Source organism: Sphaerodactylus townsendi, linkage group LG01 (genome assembly GCF_021028975.2).
Source record: "Sphaerodactylus townsendi isolate TG3544 linkage group LG01, MPM_Stown_v2.3, whole genome shotgun sequence".
Taxonomy (NCBI): Eukaryota; Metazoa; Chordata; class Lepidosauria; order Squamata; family Sphaerodactylidae; genus Sphaerodactylus; species Sphaerodactylus townsendi.
The window spans coordinates 38,096,427-38,112,753 of NC_059425.1; the positions used below are offsets into that span (position 1 = coordinate 38,096,427).

At 42.3% G+C, this 16,327-nt stretch overlaps 1 protein-coding gene across 9 annotated transcripts in view; it reads right to left on the bottom strand.

Annotated features, from left to right (window-relative positions):
* The window catches only part of CCDC85A (coiled-coil domain containing 85A), a 357,640-nt gene that overhangs the window by 306,431 nt on the left and 34,882 nt on the right, over positions 1 to 16,327 (bottom strand). Inside the window, exons 3-4 of one of the 9 annotated variants that reach the window (XR_007246278.1) lie at positions 6,509 to 6,625; positions 5,385 to 5,695 (exon numbers count right to left, since the gene is read on the bottom strand). The exons of 6 other annotated variants lie outside the window; for them this stretch is intronic. Coding sequence is in view for 2 of the 3 variants with exons in the window: in XM_048518182.1 (XP_048374139.1) it covers positions 8,517 to 8,545 (29 nt within the window). In the remaining variant the exon portion in view is untranslated. Of the gene's footprint in view, positions 1 to 5,384; positions 5,696 to 6,508; positions 6,626 to 8,074; positions 8,546 to 16,327 lie in introns of those variants that run through there. 2 more of the 9 variants (XM_048518191.1, XM_048518182.1) reach the window with 2 other exon arrangements.

Consider the following 16,327-nt stretch of genomic DNA (forward strand, 5'->3'; position numbering starts at 1 on the left):
TCTGTCTTCCTTCTGCTGCTTCTGCCATAGGAAAAAACAGAGGGTTGTTTTAAAATAGAGGCTTGTTTGAAATAAAGTTTTCAGTAGCCCTCCTGATCACTGAGGGCTTAAGTATAGCAGGGGGAGGGGAAGTCAAAAAGATACCCTGCTTGTACTGTTCCTTGCAAAAGTTAACTCTATTATTACTATATCGAGATATCAACATGAGCATTTAGAGAAGCAGGAAGGAGCCAGCAACATGGAAGGTGGGAAGAGGGGAAAGAAGTGGACAGCAGTGCAAGAGAGTGGGAAGGGTAGAGCTAGGCAGGCTGGCCATGGGTGGAGGGAACATGTCCAAGGCAAAGCTGTGCTCACTGGCAAATCTGCCTGCTCTGGCGGCAAAGCTAATTAAACTCATATCAGAAGTGCTCTTGGAGAGAATGTAAAGTGGGACTCGAAGAAATACGTCCATACATGAAATCTTGCTGCAATGGACATTCACCCCAACATTAACCAGATACCTTGTGTGCAAATGGCCATTAAATTTAAAGCTGGGAAGAATCTTCCATCCTTGCCATCTGAGATATTTCGTGAACTGGCTGAGATAAAGGCCTATTCTTGGTAGAAATGTTAGCAAGCCCACAAGGCAACCTGCCCATATCTGGATAACCCAGGCTAGACTAAAGCCAAGCAGGGTTGGTCCTGGCTAATATTTGGATAGGAGGCCTCCAAGGAATACGAGGGTTGTGATTTGGAGACAGGCAATGGCAAACCATCTCTGAACATCTCTTGCCTTGAAAACCCTATGGCGTCACACACACACCCCAAAGCAAGGCAATATGACCCCAAAGTTTGGGGTAAGGGTTACTACTTGGAACTCAGCTAGCTTGCTTTGCTCATTTGTAACTTGGAACTATAAACTATAAACACTGTTTAGTCCAGGGGTAGGGAACCTTTAACACTCAAAGAGCCATTTGGATCCATTTTCCACGGGAAAAGAAAACACTTGGAGCCGCAAATAATTTTTGACATTTAAAATAAAGATAACACTATATATATTTGGGTTTTTTTACCTTTTACTCTGCTCATTCTGAGAAGCACATGGATGCGTCCGCCCTGCTGCCTGCAGGGCGGGCAAGGATGAAGCCAGTGGCTCGGCCTCGCCGGCCGCCGGGAAAGCGCCCACCCCGCTCCAATAAGGCGGGCGGAAGGGGAAGCCTGCAGCACGGCCCAGCCGACCACGGGCAGTTGGTGCGCCCGCCCTGCTACCTGCAGGGCGGGCAAGGATGGGGCCGGCGGCTCAGCTTGTGGAGCCGCAGTGCAAGGGCAGAAGAGCCGCATGCGGCTCTCGAGCCACAGGTTCCCTACCCCTGGTTTAGTCCATATCAAATCAGACTGTATCATTTCAGATTGCTACTAAGGGAATCAGTTGGTTGAATGAAAGCAAAATTCCTTACACAGGAAAAACTAGCATTTTGCCAGGTTGTTTAGTTTTCTCTATTACCAAGGTTTATTTACATATATAAGACCTTTAAATCATGCTATCCCACCCGGACTCCTCCAGTAGCACTTTTACTATAACATTTGTTGTTTCTATTAGCTAGGCTCATTTATTTAGATCCGAAGCACCTGTTACCCTGTGAATTCCTCAGTTCTTTCCCAGCTTTCATATTGTGACAAGGGACCTGGCAAGGGAACAGTGTGCCAGGGTCTCTCCCATCAGCACCTCAAATTTCAGCCAGTCCATTTTTCTTCAGCGCACAGATTTAACTACCCTCTTTACACTTATGACTTCAAAGTGGTTGTGTATGCTCCATCAGCTCTCCCTGCCAAGTCTCTTATTTAGGACTTTCTCCCTGATGCTTCCACCTGGATGCTCGCTGCCCTCTCAAGCAGAAAGACTATCACTTGAGCTATTTAAAATCAGACAGCCCTCCAGATCTGGAGCAGCTGCTTAAAGCCTGCTTCGAAGAATGAAATCACAGGGTGCAACTGTAATTGGCCCTCTCGTACGTCCATATGCGGGGGTCAAACCATATGGCTTAAAAACCATTTCTGCTTCTTTGAAAGCCTGTAATCTATGAAATCACAAGAGAGCAGTGGAACTTGAGGAAGTTAATACTAGAGTTTCCTTGAAAAGAACAACATCTTGCGGTAATATGATGTTTTAGCAACTCAGGGGCACCAACTAGTGCTACTCTCATCACGTACAATAAGCAAGAGTAAAAGGGATGGGGGGGAAATATATTCATTGATCTATCAAGTACCAAATTAGATACATTCCCCAAGCCATATTTTCTTCTTGCCAGTTGGTTAAAAATTCCTTTTGCAGTCCCAGGTAGATGACAAAATCAGCGGGCTTAGTGGTGCAGATCTGTATAGCAGGACTTGTCGGCAATCCCTCAGTTTAGGATTCTTGAATGGGACACCCAAAATGGTGTTAAGTTGTCTTCATATCCAACCAAAGCATGGTGTTGGTACGATCGCAGGATTTTGAGATATCCATGATGCTCCTGTAGTTTCTTGACTGTTTTATACTGTCTAAAAAAAGATTGCTGATGTACCTGCTTCCCCCCTAGTAGTTTACTAAATAACAGCAGTTGCTTGTGGGGTGGGTAACAGGTAATATTTCAGTGTCCACCACCATGCACTGCTGAAGAGGCAAACTGATGATGGAGCTGCCAGGAACAAACACTGCAGTGCCACGCAGTTGTCCAACTTATGCATGGGCATCAGAAAATGATGCTATTACCCTGCACTCACACAGGGTTCTGCATGCCTCCACATTCCTGCAGCTGTAGTCCTCTCAGCTCTGTCACTGTCTCCCATTACCTGACAGAAATTGCACCATCTTCCTCTTCAGCAGAGCACAGACATAGGGGTGGGGGTATTCTCCGTGTGAGAACAAGCCACTGTTGCCCAAAAATAGTCATTTGGATTATTTTGTATCTCTACATATTTGTTTACTTTTTTCTTTAAACAAAAAAAAGTCCTTGGGAACTGGTAGTGGTGTTAGGATGCAAAGTAATTCCACCACTGACTAGCAAGTTTGTTTGGAGATCTTTCAATTTATAATAGAAGATTATTTAACCCTTTTGTAGCAACAGGGCAAATGATTTAGAACATGTACCTTATCAAGGTTCTGTTTTGAATGAAACCTGTTTTGCATGTTGAGGTTAACATTGTTGTTTTAGCTCACTTCATCAGAAATTGCTTTTTAAAGGAGGAAATAAGGGATTTGCTTGCAGAATCTTGGCTAGTAAAGACATTTTGTCCAAGATAGTGACAACCTGCCTTATGGTTCCCATGTTTAATATGCAAGGCACAAAGTCTGCAAGGTAAAATCTAATTCTTTCCCAAAAGCCATATGTCAGCCAGTCCTTGAGATTTCCAAAGATTCTGTAAAATCCACAATCAAAAACCATACATGAAGTGCAGTCTAAAGCAGTCTTTATACCAACTATCCTGCTAGGCAATTAAAACATAGATCTATGTCACAGCACACATAACAATTGGAGTCAGACAAAGCAGTTTCAAGGAGCTATATTTTGGTGTTGCCCCCTTCCGTCTTCCAAGAGATCTGTGAAGTCTGAATAAGGCTATTTTTGCATTGGGTCACAAAAAACCCTTTCTCCTTACCTAATGCTTTCCCAGATGGCTTCCCTCTAACTCTTTGTCCTTATTTTCCACCATATTCACTCTCACTTTCTTCAGGTTTAACAGCCCAAAAGCCATACACCAAGAATTCAAAATTTTTGCCACATCAATTGTACATCCTTTACAAGTATCAGAAGTGGCTGAACATTTTAGCAGTCATTTTGTGAAAAATTTCTCCCTGGCAACAAGGGGGCGGGCAGGATGCACTGGGCACATGTCCCTGCAGGGGCATGGCGAGGGCGTTCCGGGGCAGGACAGGGGCATGGCAGGGGCAGAGGACGCACCAGTGCACCGGGCGCTTTCCCCCCTCACTACGTCCCTCCAACAGTGTGTTTGGAGCAATGAAGGACAACATGCTATAATGATTCAACCATTGACAAGGAAGAATTTCAGGAAACATCTGTGTGGTTGGTAGCACACTGCAGCATGCAGGTATATATGACTATCTTAATTTAAGTATCATCAGCATAGAAAGATAGAATGGAAATTCAAATCCAGCTATTAAGAATTTGATTCCCAGATGGAGTGGGGATTTCGAAGATATTCCTGTTCTCTACTCCAACCACTCTTCCAAATCCACAGCTCCCCAAAGCTGTTAAAAGACTGTATCAATTCTCCTTGATTACTCCATCCCCTAACAGTTCTTTCTTCAGATTCTACATTTCCCATGAAGCTTTTTTGTTTTCATCTCTATCTAAAGGCCAAACTGCACCTAGTGTTAGAAATCCTTGATCGTATCCTTTGATGTAATAATTTAATTACAAAAGACAGCTATGAAGAACCTTGATATGAATTAGTTGTAGCCAGGGGTGTTCATTTCTTTCCCTCACCCCCACACTATTTTTCAAACTGAAAATGTCTTCCCCATGTAGGGAAAACAGGCAGATACCCATATCAAGAGAGCCAGAGCCAGTGTGGTATAGTGATTAGAGTGAAGGACAAAGATCTGAATATCCAACTTTGAATCCCCACTATATCATTGGCCAGTCACATACTCTTAGACTGGACCACCTCTCAAGATTGTTGTTAGGATAAATGGAGGAGAGAAGAAAATGTAAGCTACTTTGGTTCTCCATTGGGGAAAAAGTTGGGGTATAAATGATATTAATGAATAAATCATGCTTCTCTTTTTTCTCTACTAGGATAAAAGGGGGTTGATCAGGAAATAAGGGGATCAAGAACTAAATGGTTGTCACTAGTATCACATCACTGATCAAGATAGCCCCCCCCCCTCCTCAGATGTTCTTTGAGGGTAAATTATATATTAGGGGATCTTATAATAGATTTCTAGTGGTGACATGCAAGTTGGCCCTAAATTTACACACATGCAATGGCATTTCATTCCTTGTTACCCACATATTTTCTTTCCTTCCAGCCTGCTGCAGACATTCAATTTAATTGCTGCATTGCTCTCCCCTTCTGCGCAAGATATCCCAGAGACGCAATAAAGCTATAGGAATGCTATGGAAATTTGCACTCTGAAACTGAGCAGCTGTTCCAGGCAGGGCCCTACTAACAATTACACTTGGGCAAATAGTTTGTAGGCTATAACCTTATGTATTCAGAAGTGAATTTCAGGTCATAGAGCACATAATGGTGTCACAGGGGCAGCGTTACGTACCTTGCCCATTTCCAGAGAATCTATTAATGCGATTAAATCTGATGACTATTATTTAGCAGGGATTTCCCTCTGCCAGATGTGCATGTATTTAAAAAGCCTTAAATGCAGTGGAAATGCAACAGCGGCATGGTTGACACACATTATTTTTATTCTGAAAGCCTCTGAAGTATCCAAAATTGTATACACGTGCACATTATATATTAAATACTTTATTCAATTTTCCATACATTATAATTGTTGGCTTGGTCAACTAAAAATGGATGGTTTTGCAAAGAAACAGGGAATTTTAACCAATTTCATATCATCTAGTCTTTTCTGGATGCTGAAGAATTGATGAGAAGAGGAGTATATCTGGATTTAGACATGGAAAATGATATCCTCAGGATTCCTCAGACCCCTGTCCTGCGGAAGACTTCTTCTTTTGTTACAATTTTAAATCTAAAGATATAAAACATGAACATAACATAAAAATGTCTGAAAACACCACATCATATACCATGCATGTTCACACTGACTGCAATCTTCTACTGCTGTGATGGTGAACCTTTGGCACTCCAGATGTTATGGACTACAATTCCCATCAGCCCCTGCCAGCATGGCCAATGGGCTGGAGACAAACAACAGAGATCTGCATTTCAGGAAAAAGACAAAAGAGTGAACCAACATTGTAACACAACTGAGCACAGGATTCGAAGCTATCACGGCTGGAGAACAAGCTGCTTAAGTAACACGAAATTAACCGAGCCAGCAGCAACAACTGAAAATGCCTGCAGGATTCTTACCAACCCAGAGGGCTAGAATACACCCATAGTGAGTCAGTGGGATACATTATACCTTTCTCCAAGAACTGAAGGGGGGATTACAAAGACCATATCCTGCACCCTCATCCTGCTATCAGACCAGATACAATGGTTAGATAAAAAAAATAAACGTTATCTGATAAAGGGAGCATTGACTCTTGAAAGATTATATCCCCAAAAATCTTGTTCTCTAGGATTCTACCAAACTTGAATCTAGCTGTTCAACTGCTGACCAACATGCTACCCCCTAAAACAAATAAGTATGCACACCGTGGATAATACTGAATTTATCACAAAACCTTCAACTCTGCAATTATTTTGTCTCCAGTCATAAGAATCACAGTTGGCCTAAAGAATGCTAAACATTGGAGGCCATTGAACAGGTAACATCTGAAAGATTACGCAAATCTTCCTGCCTTGAGAACTCTGACAAAGATGTATCCATGCATACCCTTGCTTGTGTATTACTTGGACTTTGTACAGAATCACTAATTTTTTTAAATGGTGAGCTTCTATTGGTATAGCCTGCATTAAGGATCACTTCGATACATTCCAAAATTGTTTTTGTCTGATGGAGAAATAAATGAAGATGAATGTAAAACAGGAGGGAAACAGATGGACTCTGTAAACAAGGCAACAAAGAAGCTCACAGTAGTTTCATCTTACATATACATTCATGCTCATCCTTGGAAGCTGTAATAAAAGTTAGAAAATATCAATAAATTACCCAGCTACACATCTTTGCCAAAACACACAAGCAAGCCTAAACATTGATTTCACATGACATTCATAAGTGATCTTGTTCCAATATAAGAACATAACAGGAGCTATGTTGTATTAGACCTGTAGCAACCTTGTGGAGGGAAGAATCGTATAAAAGTAGGAAAGACATCTCAGGGTATTTCACATATGCCCTTATGCTGTCCACCTGATGATTTACAAATCAAGAATCAGCCTCCTAAACTTGTGCTCCATCTCCCTCCCTCCTTCCCTTTCTGGACTGATTTTCTTTCTTCCTTTCTCTTCCCTGCATTAACCATGGTTTTGTATTACTTGGTACACCAATGCTAACCAAGGTGAGAACAAACTCTGGTCCTCTGTAAACCAAATATTGCAACCATGGATCCAAATATTGCAACCATGGATCCAATCTGCAGTTTCACTCAATCTCACATAATACTTATCCATGCTACAGTCATCACCCCTATGTCCCAACAATTTACAGTATACCTGGTTGGTGGTCAAAGCAGAAGCAGTCATCTTCTCCCCAGTGGAGAAGATGGTTAGATCGCTGGTCATGGTTTAAAGTGGGCTGTTATGAAGAAACTTGGGTTTGCACTGATGAACAAGTAATGCAAAACCATGGTTACCATGGTTGCCTTACAGAAGTGAGAGGGAGGAAATATTTTTTAACCAGGCTGGCTTCTAATTTACAAAACATGATTTTCTGGAAACGTGTATGATGTGTACATCAAGTATCTCTCTAGAATTCTGTAGTACAGTCAGTTGTGTGGAGCCCACAGACAAGCTTCTATTTCTGTGATCCTTCAAATGAAAAAGAGGCAAGATCAGAGGCCCTGATTATGTCAAGGGCTTTCAGTTCTCATTCAGTCCCTGATTCACCACTTGAACGCGGCAGAGTAGAGGTTAAAGTGAGTCAACAGAGCTACCCCAATGTATCCTGTCCACTGACATAAACATACTTAAAGAATCCACTACAATTTTCACATCAAGTAGTCTCTCCAGCCAATTGCATTTTCTGGTTGTAGTTATTAGTACATTCAACTACAAAGACATTTATCTCAAAATCTGAAAATTAAAATGTTGCATTTGTAAAGACAGCAAAGGCTTGGTTTCTTTCTTGGACAAGTCATCCAATGAGTTTCATGGGAATTTTGACATTATATCTCATGACTTCCTGGTCCAGCTCCAACCCTCTATTTACCATATCATTTTAGTGTGAAGGCATGATCGCATTGAATCCTTGGTGCAGAAATGTTCCTTTTGAAGAGGGGATGCTGTCCTTGCAACATCTTCTGGATCAGCAGAACCAAAAAATCTATAAACTAACAGAAATCATACAACATCTTGCCACAAGATCTCGTAAGGATCAATCCGTTTCAAAATTCCCCCATCTTTCTCAACACAGTGAACTAGCCTACAATCAGCTATTTTTGTTCCCAATTTGTTTCTAAAATGTAAAGTATCACAGTGGCAGCGATGGAAGGGCTGACACCAAAATTCATGGGTCAGCTGACACCCAACTTTCTTTTTCCACCAAATTCTCCAAAGCACACATCTACTCCTGAAAAAAGGAGCAAAGCAATAAGCATTTCCAAGTGTAGGACACACAGTTGCTTTCTCGTTGTAGTCCCACAACTTGACATTAGAATGAGAGATACCAAGAACCTATACCTGATAGAGGCACCGATTCAGTTATCTTCTGCCCTTTAGTTTAGTTAAGCCTTTGATCCTGGTAGTAGGTGATCTGGTTAGGGAAAAAAACTGCATTTCAATGCTATGCTCTGATGTTGCATACAGTTTTTAAGGACTTGTGTATGATAATAGAAATTTGGGATGACAGTCAAATAATGTGTGAATTATTGTTAACTGACCACATGTCACTTGGCAGAACTCACCTACTGTTGAATACTCCATGAAGCTAGACATCCCTTTGTGTAAACAACAGATCATATATAAGCTACATGTACCACAGGCTTGCAGCAGACAAGATCTCATAGAATCACAGAACCAAAGAATCATAGAGTTGGAAAAGACCACAAGGGCCATCAAGTTCAACTTCCTGCCATGCAGGAATACACAATCAAAACACTCCTGACAGATGGCCATCCAGCCTCCATTTAAAAATCTCTAAAGGAGGAGACTGCACCAAACTCCAAAGCAGTGTATTCCAATGTTAAACAGCCTTTACTGTCAGGTTTAGGTGGGATCTCTTTTCCTGTAGTTTGAATCGATTACCATTTGTCCTAGTCTCTGGAGCAGCAGAAAACAAGCTTGCTCCTTCTTCAATACAACATCCATTCAAATATTTAAGCATGATTATCATGTCACTCCTTAAACTTCTCTTCTCCAGACTAAACATACCCAGTTCCCTAAGTCTCTCCTCATAGGGCATGCATTCCAGACCTTTTCGCATTTTGTTTGCCCACCTCTGGACCCATTCCAGCTGGTCAATATCCTTCTTCAATTGTGGTGTCCAGAACTGGACACAGAATTCCACGTGAGGTTTGACCAATGCAGAATAGAGAGGTACTATTACATCCCTCAGTCTAGACACTATACTCCTATTGTTGCAGCCCAGAATTGCATTGGCTTTTTTCTTGGCTGCCACATCACATTGCTAATTCACATTCAGTTTGTGGTCTACTAAGACTCCCAGATCCTTTTGCATGTAGTGTTGTCAAGCCACATGTCACCCATCCGATATCTGTGCATTTCATTTTAGCTGCCTAATGCACCATATATACTTGAGTATAAGCCGACTTTTTCAGCACAGTAATTCGAAGATGGTGGCCAGAGCTGGGGCTGCTGTGGGGATCCGGTAAGCATGTTGCTGCTTTTTTTCTAACTCACCAGAGAGCCGTAAAAACAAGCTGTAAGGACAGCCTGCATAGCATTACAACTAAGTTGTGTGTGTATGTGCGCACGTGCACGCGTGTGTGTGTTAAATGAAACTTGAGGCATTTCTCTCCTAAGGGTTATTGGTGTGTTGCATTCTAGATGAATACAATTCTTCATAGAATAGAATAGAATAGAATAGAATCTTTATTGGCCAAGTGTGATTGGACACACAAGGAATTTGTCTCCGGTGCATATGCTCTCAGTGTACATAAAAGAAAATACATTTGTCAAGAATCATAAGGTACAGCACTTAATGATTGTCATATAGGTTCAGTGTAAGCAATCAGAAACAATCAATAATAAAACATGTCGTAAAATCCATAAAAATAAAATGAAATGTCAGCATGTTACAGCCTACAGCTCAATTGGGAGGAGAGATGGCACAGAGGAATGATGCAAAAAAGTAGCAGTAATTATATATCAAATATAGCAAATAGCTTGACATTATCTGAGGGAATGAATATTTGTTTAACAGAGTGATGGCATCTGGAAAAACTGTCTCTATGTCTAGTTGTCTTGGTGCGCAGTGCCTGTAGCTAATGCTTAGGAGGGTAAGAGTTGAAACAGTTTATGTCCAGGATGCAGGGGTCAGTAAATATTTTCACAAGTCCTTTTTTTTTTTTTTGACTCCGTGCAGTATACAGGTCCCTCAATGGAAGCAGGTTAGCAGCAATTGTTTTTTCTGCAGTCTGGATTGTCTCTTAAAGTCTGTGGTCGTATCTTGTTATTGCAGAACCAAACCACCACAGTTATAGAGGTGTAGGCGATGACAGACTCAATGAGATTCCTCTGTAGAACTGTATCAGCAGCTCCTGGGCAGTTTCTGAGCTTCCTGAGCACCTGTTGCTTACATTTTTACTATTGAAAGCACCACGAAATGGGTATGAGATATGATGGATTTGTGAAATTTAAAGGTCTCTCACTGTTGATACTGTGTTGTCTAGTATTTAGGAGAGGAGGAGGGATGGGAGGTTTCTCCTGAAATCTACTCCCACCATTTCTACGGTTTTTAAGTGTTCAGTTCTAGATTGTTCCAGTGGCACCAGCTTAAGGCTTGTTCAACCTCCCGGCTCAGGCGTGTTTCATCGCTATCCGGAATATATCAATTACTGTTGTATCATCTGCAAATGTATTTAACAGATGGATCATTTGAGATGCAGTCATTGGTATATGTAGAGAGAAGAGAAGGGTGAAAGTACACACAGCTCAAAGTTTCTGTGCTCATTTTATGAGGTGTCTGATGTAATTTTTTTCCTAGTCACCTGCTGCTTCCTATCTGTTAGGAAGCCAGATCCACTCGCTAAACATGCTCAGGTACTGCTAATTGATTTAGTTTAATGGAAGAATGTCCCGTCTGATAGTATTGAATGCTGAACTAAAGTCAAACAAAGAGGTCTCCTTTGCATAGGTCTCTTTACATTCAAGATGCTGTAGGATAGTGTTTCATATTATGAAAGATCATCTACCCATCTATTTGCCTGGTATGCAAATTGGCAATCCAACAGTGAATCCGTGATGGTTTTCAAATGGTACATCACTAGCCTTTCAAAAGTTTTCATAACTACAGATGTTAGAGCAACTGGTCTGTAGTTTACTGTAGTTTACAGTAGTTTACTGCCAAATACTGATGTTGCTGAAGACAAAGACATTCTTTGGAGCAAAGTTTAGCCTGGCATGGCTATGAATCCCAGAATTATTCTACATTTGGAGGAAAACAGTGGTTCTTTTATGTTCCTAGAGTGATGGAAAGCTGCTCATCCCTAATGCAAACTCTATTAAGCAACTCTATCTCATCTTGCTCCCAAATCTTCTGTTTTTAGCTGCTACTGTCAAGTTCGAAGGCTTATACTCGAATCAATAAATTTCCCAGTTTTTGTTGGTAAAATTAGGTGCCTCAGCTTAAATTCGGGTCGGCTTATACTCAAGTATATACGGTAGTATCTTACATTTATCTCTGTTGAAATTCATTTTGTTAGTTTTGGCCCAGCTCATTAATCAGTCCAGGTTATTTTGAATTCTGACCCTGTCCTCTAGGGTATTAGCTACCTCTCCTAATTTGGTGTCATCTGCAAATTTGATTAGCATGCCCTCTATTCATCATCCAAGTCGTTGATAAAAATATTGAATAGCATCCAGATCCTTCCCAGAGTCTCAAAATCCCTTGTGATATCCCAAAAGCTATGTCTTGCAGTGTCATCTGACAGACACATTGATCCTTCATTTATGATTGGGCACCCCCTGGCCCAGAAGCTCTGTCTCACCCCAGAAAACTTGTTCTTCCCTTTCCCCAGTGAAGTCACTCAGCCAAGCTTCTCCTAATGCTGAATGCTATAACTACTGGCTTTTCTGAACAGGAATTGGAAATAAAGGTTTGAGGAAGACAATACACAAAGTAGTTCTGAGAAGTATGTTACATCTTCCTCAGAGTTTTAATGAAATTGTGAACTCTGGAACCTTTTGGAAGAAGGCATTTGAATAATGAATGTAATTAGCTCGTTTTATTTATTACTGTTCAAATACCTCAATGCTTCAGATTCTTGACAATATGTGTGAGGTCAGTTAATATAGTTTGTTTCTTTGTTTGCTTCACTGGCCAACCTTAGTATAATAATTATTTATTTTATTCTCTGCTCTTTACTAGTCTCATGCGAACCTTAGTATAATACAACATTCATGCAACTCACATGACCCAAAAAGATCTGTCCCCAAAAACAAAAACTCTCCTAAAATAAAGCAGTAAGGTGACCACTGCTGACCATACTGGTACTCTGCAGAATCAAGGACTTTGAAATGCTTACTTTCTTCTAAGTCCTCCTGGCCTTACATTCATCTTCCAAACACAGCCTTCCTAACGCTGGTCATGGCTCTCTGGAAGAAATGGGAGTTATTCTGATACATAATTGAGTAAGGAATGGAATGCTGTGATGACTCACTTCCCACCAATGAGTGTGCAGGCCTCACTGTTCTGTACACCCACTGGTGGGAAGTTCACTATCCCAACATTCCAACCACTCCCCCAGCCGCCTTCCCCTGACCCATGAGCAAGCTGGACACAGTGGGGAAGCCATCCTCCTGCAGGGCCAGGCAGTAACCTCCCCATTTCCCCCTCCCCCCCACCCCAAAAACCAGCCCAGCCCCAGAGGAGAACCAGCACCGTTGCCTCCCACCAGGCTTCCTACCCATCTCCCCATTCCCCCAGCCACCCTCCCTCTGTCCCAAAAACCAATCTGGGCCAGTGGAGAAGCAGTGCCAAGCCACACTCCCACAAGGCCTGCCACCCACCTTCCAATTCCCCCACCACCCTCTCCAAAACACCAACCTGGGCCCTCCTGAGACTCTGGCCTACAGACTTGTACCCCAGCTCCAGCATCCCACATGTGAAGCCTGAAGGGCTGCAGCAGCACAGAGCAGTGGCAGAGCAGCAGCAGAGCCAGAAATGAGCCACAGCGGAAGCCCAGCCAGAGTGACCCTGGAGTGACCTGGGAGGGAGAAGAACCAAGGGGACCAAAAGAAGGTGGATGGGCAGAAAAACCTACCACCCGTCCCCCGCTTATACTATCCCCTCATGTCTAGAGCACATTTTACTGCATTTTAAAATCGGCTTTACTGCTAGTACAATATATACCAGTAAGATGCCAAAGTACAGCTGTTTCTAAATAACTCGGGGGGGGGGAACAGATCGTACTGGTAACACCCAGCACTCACTAATAAACAGAGAAACATTTCTCCCTTGGAAGAAAGTACTCTAGATATATACCACACAAAGACACACTGCTTGAGATGCAAGCCACAGTCAATACTATAAGACTGGGTAAAAGCCAAAACTGTGAGCAAAGATCTCCCGAATGATATTGGTCCCTCTCTAGACCACCTACGGAAAAGCTGGTATTTCAATCAGATGCACTCTCAGTAGAGACTTTCGAATAACCATTCAAATTACACCACCTGGACACTGTTTATTTTTAGTCTACTAATTGAACATAAATGCCTCTCTGTTGTCATAATAAAGAGGAGATCACATTTGGACGTGGCACATGAAGAACTAAATTCCGCTTGAGCTGTAATTAAAGCAATGCTTGCTAGCTCTAAAACCAATAAGTAAAATCAATCCAGGATTGAAAGCCAGAAACACATCTTTTTATTACCAATCACTAAAGAGATTTTTGCTTGGAAATCTCTAGATACAATGTAATATCAAAATAACCATTTGAACAGCAGGTTCTTACAGTAGAAAGCGGGAAAACACTGCCAGTACTTTCATGGCATCCCTACTTTACTGACCACTTAGTTCCACAACCTGTACAGGTAACCCATTCAGTATCCATCCATGACAGGTAATGATTCAAATTTCCAAGTCACTTTACATAGACAAGTGCAACCAATCATGTTCCTCTCTTTCCACTTACGTAACTTTCAAGCAAAAAATAAACAGCTGCCCTATCCAGAGTGGGCACCACCCCACTTGCTCCAAAGAGCTTTCCTGCTGTGGGGAAAGCCCCAAAAGTTTTTTTAATCTTACTTTTAACTCCAAGCAGAGATATGCTGTGAAAATTGTGGCATGTCTCTGAGCCCCACTGTGCCAGTGCAAGGAGGCTAAACAGACGTTGGAAGTCAACTAAGGTCAGATCCACCCCTGGAAATGCTCTTCGCCATGATGAAACAGCTCAGGGCAGCGGGAAAGCACCAGTGGAAAGCTAAGAACTGTGGCTGGGTGTCCCAGGACTCCATAACAGCTCGATGCCAGCGTAAGTGCCCCTTTGCTGGCGTAATGCCCTAAGAAGGGCACTTCCACCAGCATAAGCCCCCGCCGCATCCAGAAGGGAATTCCCTTCCTCCCAGATTAGGCTGCAAGTACAAAAGGACACAAACTATCATTCTGTTTAGTTTTCAGTACCTACTAGAGTACCCGGCCACACGTTGAGGTGGCTCAGATTACCTCCGCATTTCCCGAGGAGGGCCGGCTCGCTTCCTCCTTCCACCCCTCCAGCTGCACTTCCCTCCGGCGGCGGCCACCAGACCTTTCAGTTCTCTTCCCCCCCCCCCCCCCAGCGCCACTCAGCTCGGGACCGGGACTGGGTCCAATCGCCTGGGCCTCCACGTCTTCCCATGGCGGCCAGCTCGCTTCCTCCTTCCGGCGCTCTGCTCGTGCTCTGTGGTACCTGAGACTTCCAAGGAGCAGAAAACACGCTCGCACAGATGAGCAGCGTTCCCTGAAAGTTTCAGGGTGTTTGCTCCAGCAGTTCCTGAGTTAGACCGTGAGTAACAAACGCACAGTTAGCTTTTTATATATACATATTGTTCATCTTCATGTTTCCCCTTCCTTCCAGTGTTTACTATGAGTGCTTTGTAGCAACATCTAGCATTTACATAACATTTTAAAGTTTCAAAGATCTGCAGTGAAGGGCAAAATCCATCTTTCCCCTGGTTTACCTGGTGCAAGTTACATCAGTGAAAAGAGAGGAACATGATTTGTTGCATATCCCCTCACCCCAAGTACACCGATGAAGAAATCAAAACATCCAAGGGTTCTGTCAGCATTCAGTAAGGGCACTCAAAATCAATCTAAAAATTTTCTTCTGCTGAATAGCCAGTCCCTACTCTCCAAAGTAAAAAAAGTGGGAGGGGGTACCCTTTGGGAAGGTGAAGAACAGAGGAAATTGCCCTGTGGAGCCAATTCTTCCAGTAGTTACAAATCCCATCTTCCCTATTAATCATTTCTTGCCAAGCGGACTGCTGTTTTCTCTGCCTTCAACTGGTTAATCCCATAATCAATGGCATGAAACAATACACCATACACCTACATCCTTTGCCTAACAAGCCCCCTCCACTGATTACCAATCCTTCTCCCTTCCCAAAGGTACGGTGTATTGCTCTGAAAGGGAAGGAGGAAGTCACAAAAAAAAGGTGAACAGTTGTGGGCATGAGTCCCAGTTTAAGTAGGGCCAAGGGGTCCAGGCTCCAATTCAAAATAGAATTAGGGGTTGTTGTTTTTAACAGATTCAGGTGGGTAACTATGTTGGTCTGAAGCAGCAAAAAAAAAGTTTTAATCCACTGACACCTTTAAGACCAACAAAGTTTTATTTCTGGTATGAGCTTTTGTGTGCATGTATACAAGGATGGCATAGTGTTTAAGAGTGGTGAACTCAAATCTGGAGAACCAGGTTTGATTCTCCTCTCTTCCACATGAGCAGAAGACTCTAATCTGGTGAACCAGTTTTGTTTCCCCACATGAAGTCAACTGGGTGACATTGGGGTATTCACAGTTCTCTCAGAACTCTGTTGCATGGAAAGGAAAAGAAGAATTTTGTAAGATGCTTTGAGACTCCTTATGGTTGGGAAAGTGGGATATAAATAACTCTTCCCTCTTCTCTCTTCTACCAAGAATAAAACATTTTTGATCTTAAAGATGCCACTAGATGAAAACTTTTTTATGAGGCTTTGTTGTGTTTGGGGAGTTTGTATTACGAACCCACTAACTCACCTTGATTATTCAACAACTTCATTATATATATATATAGCAATTTACAGTAAATGTTACAACAGTTTTGTAAATCAGTATTAATACTCCCATATTGTAGATAGGAGGCTCAGAGAACATTTTTGCCTAAGACTACTTAGCCTAAAGGAT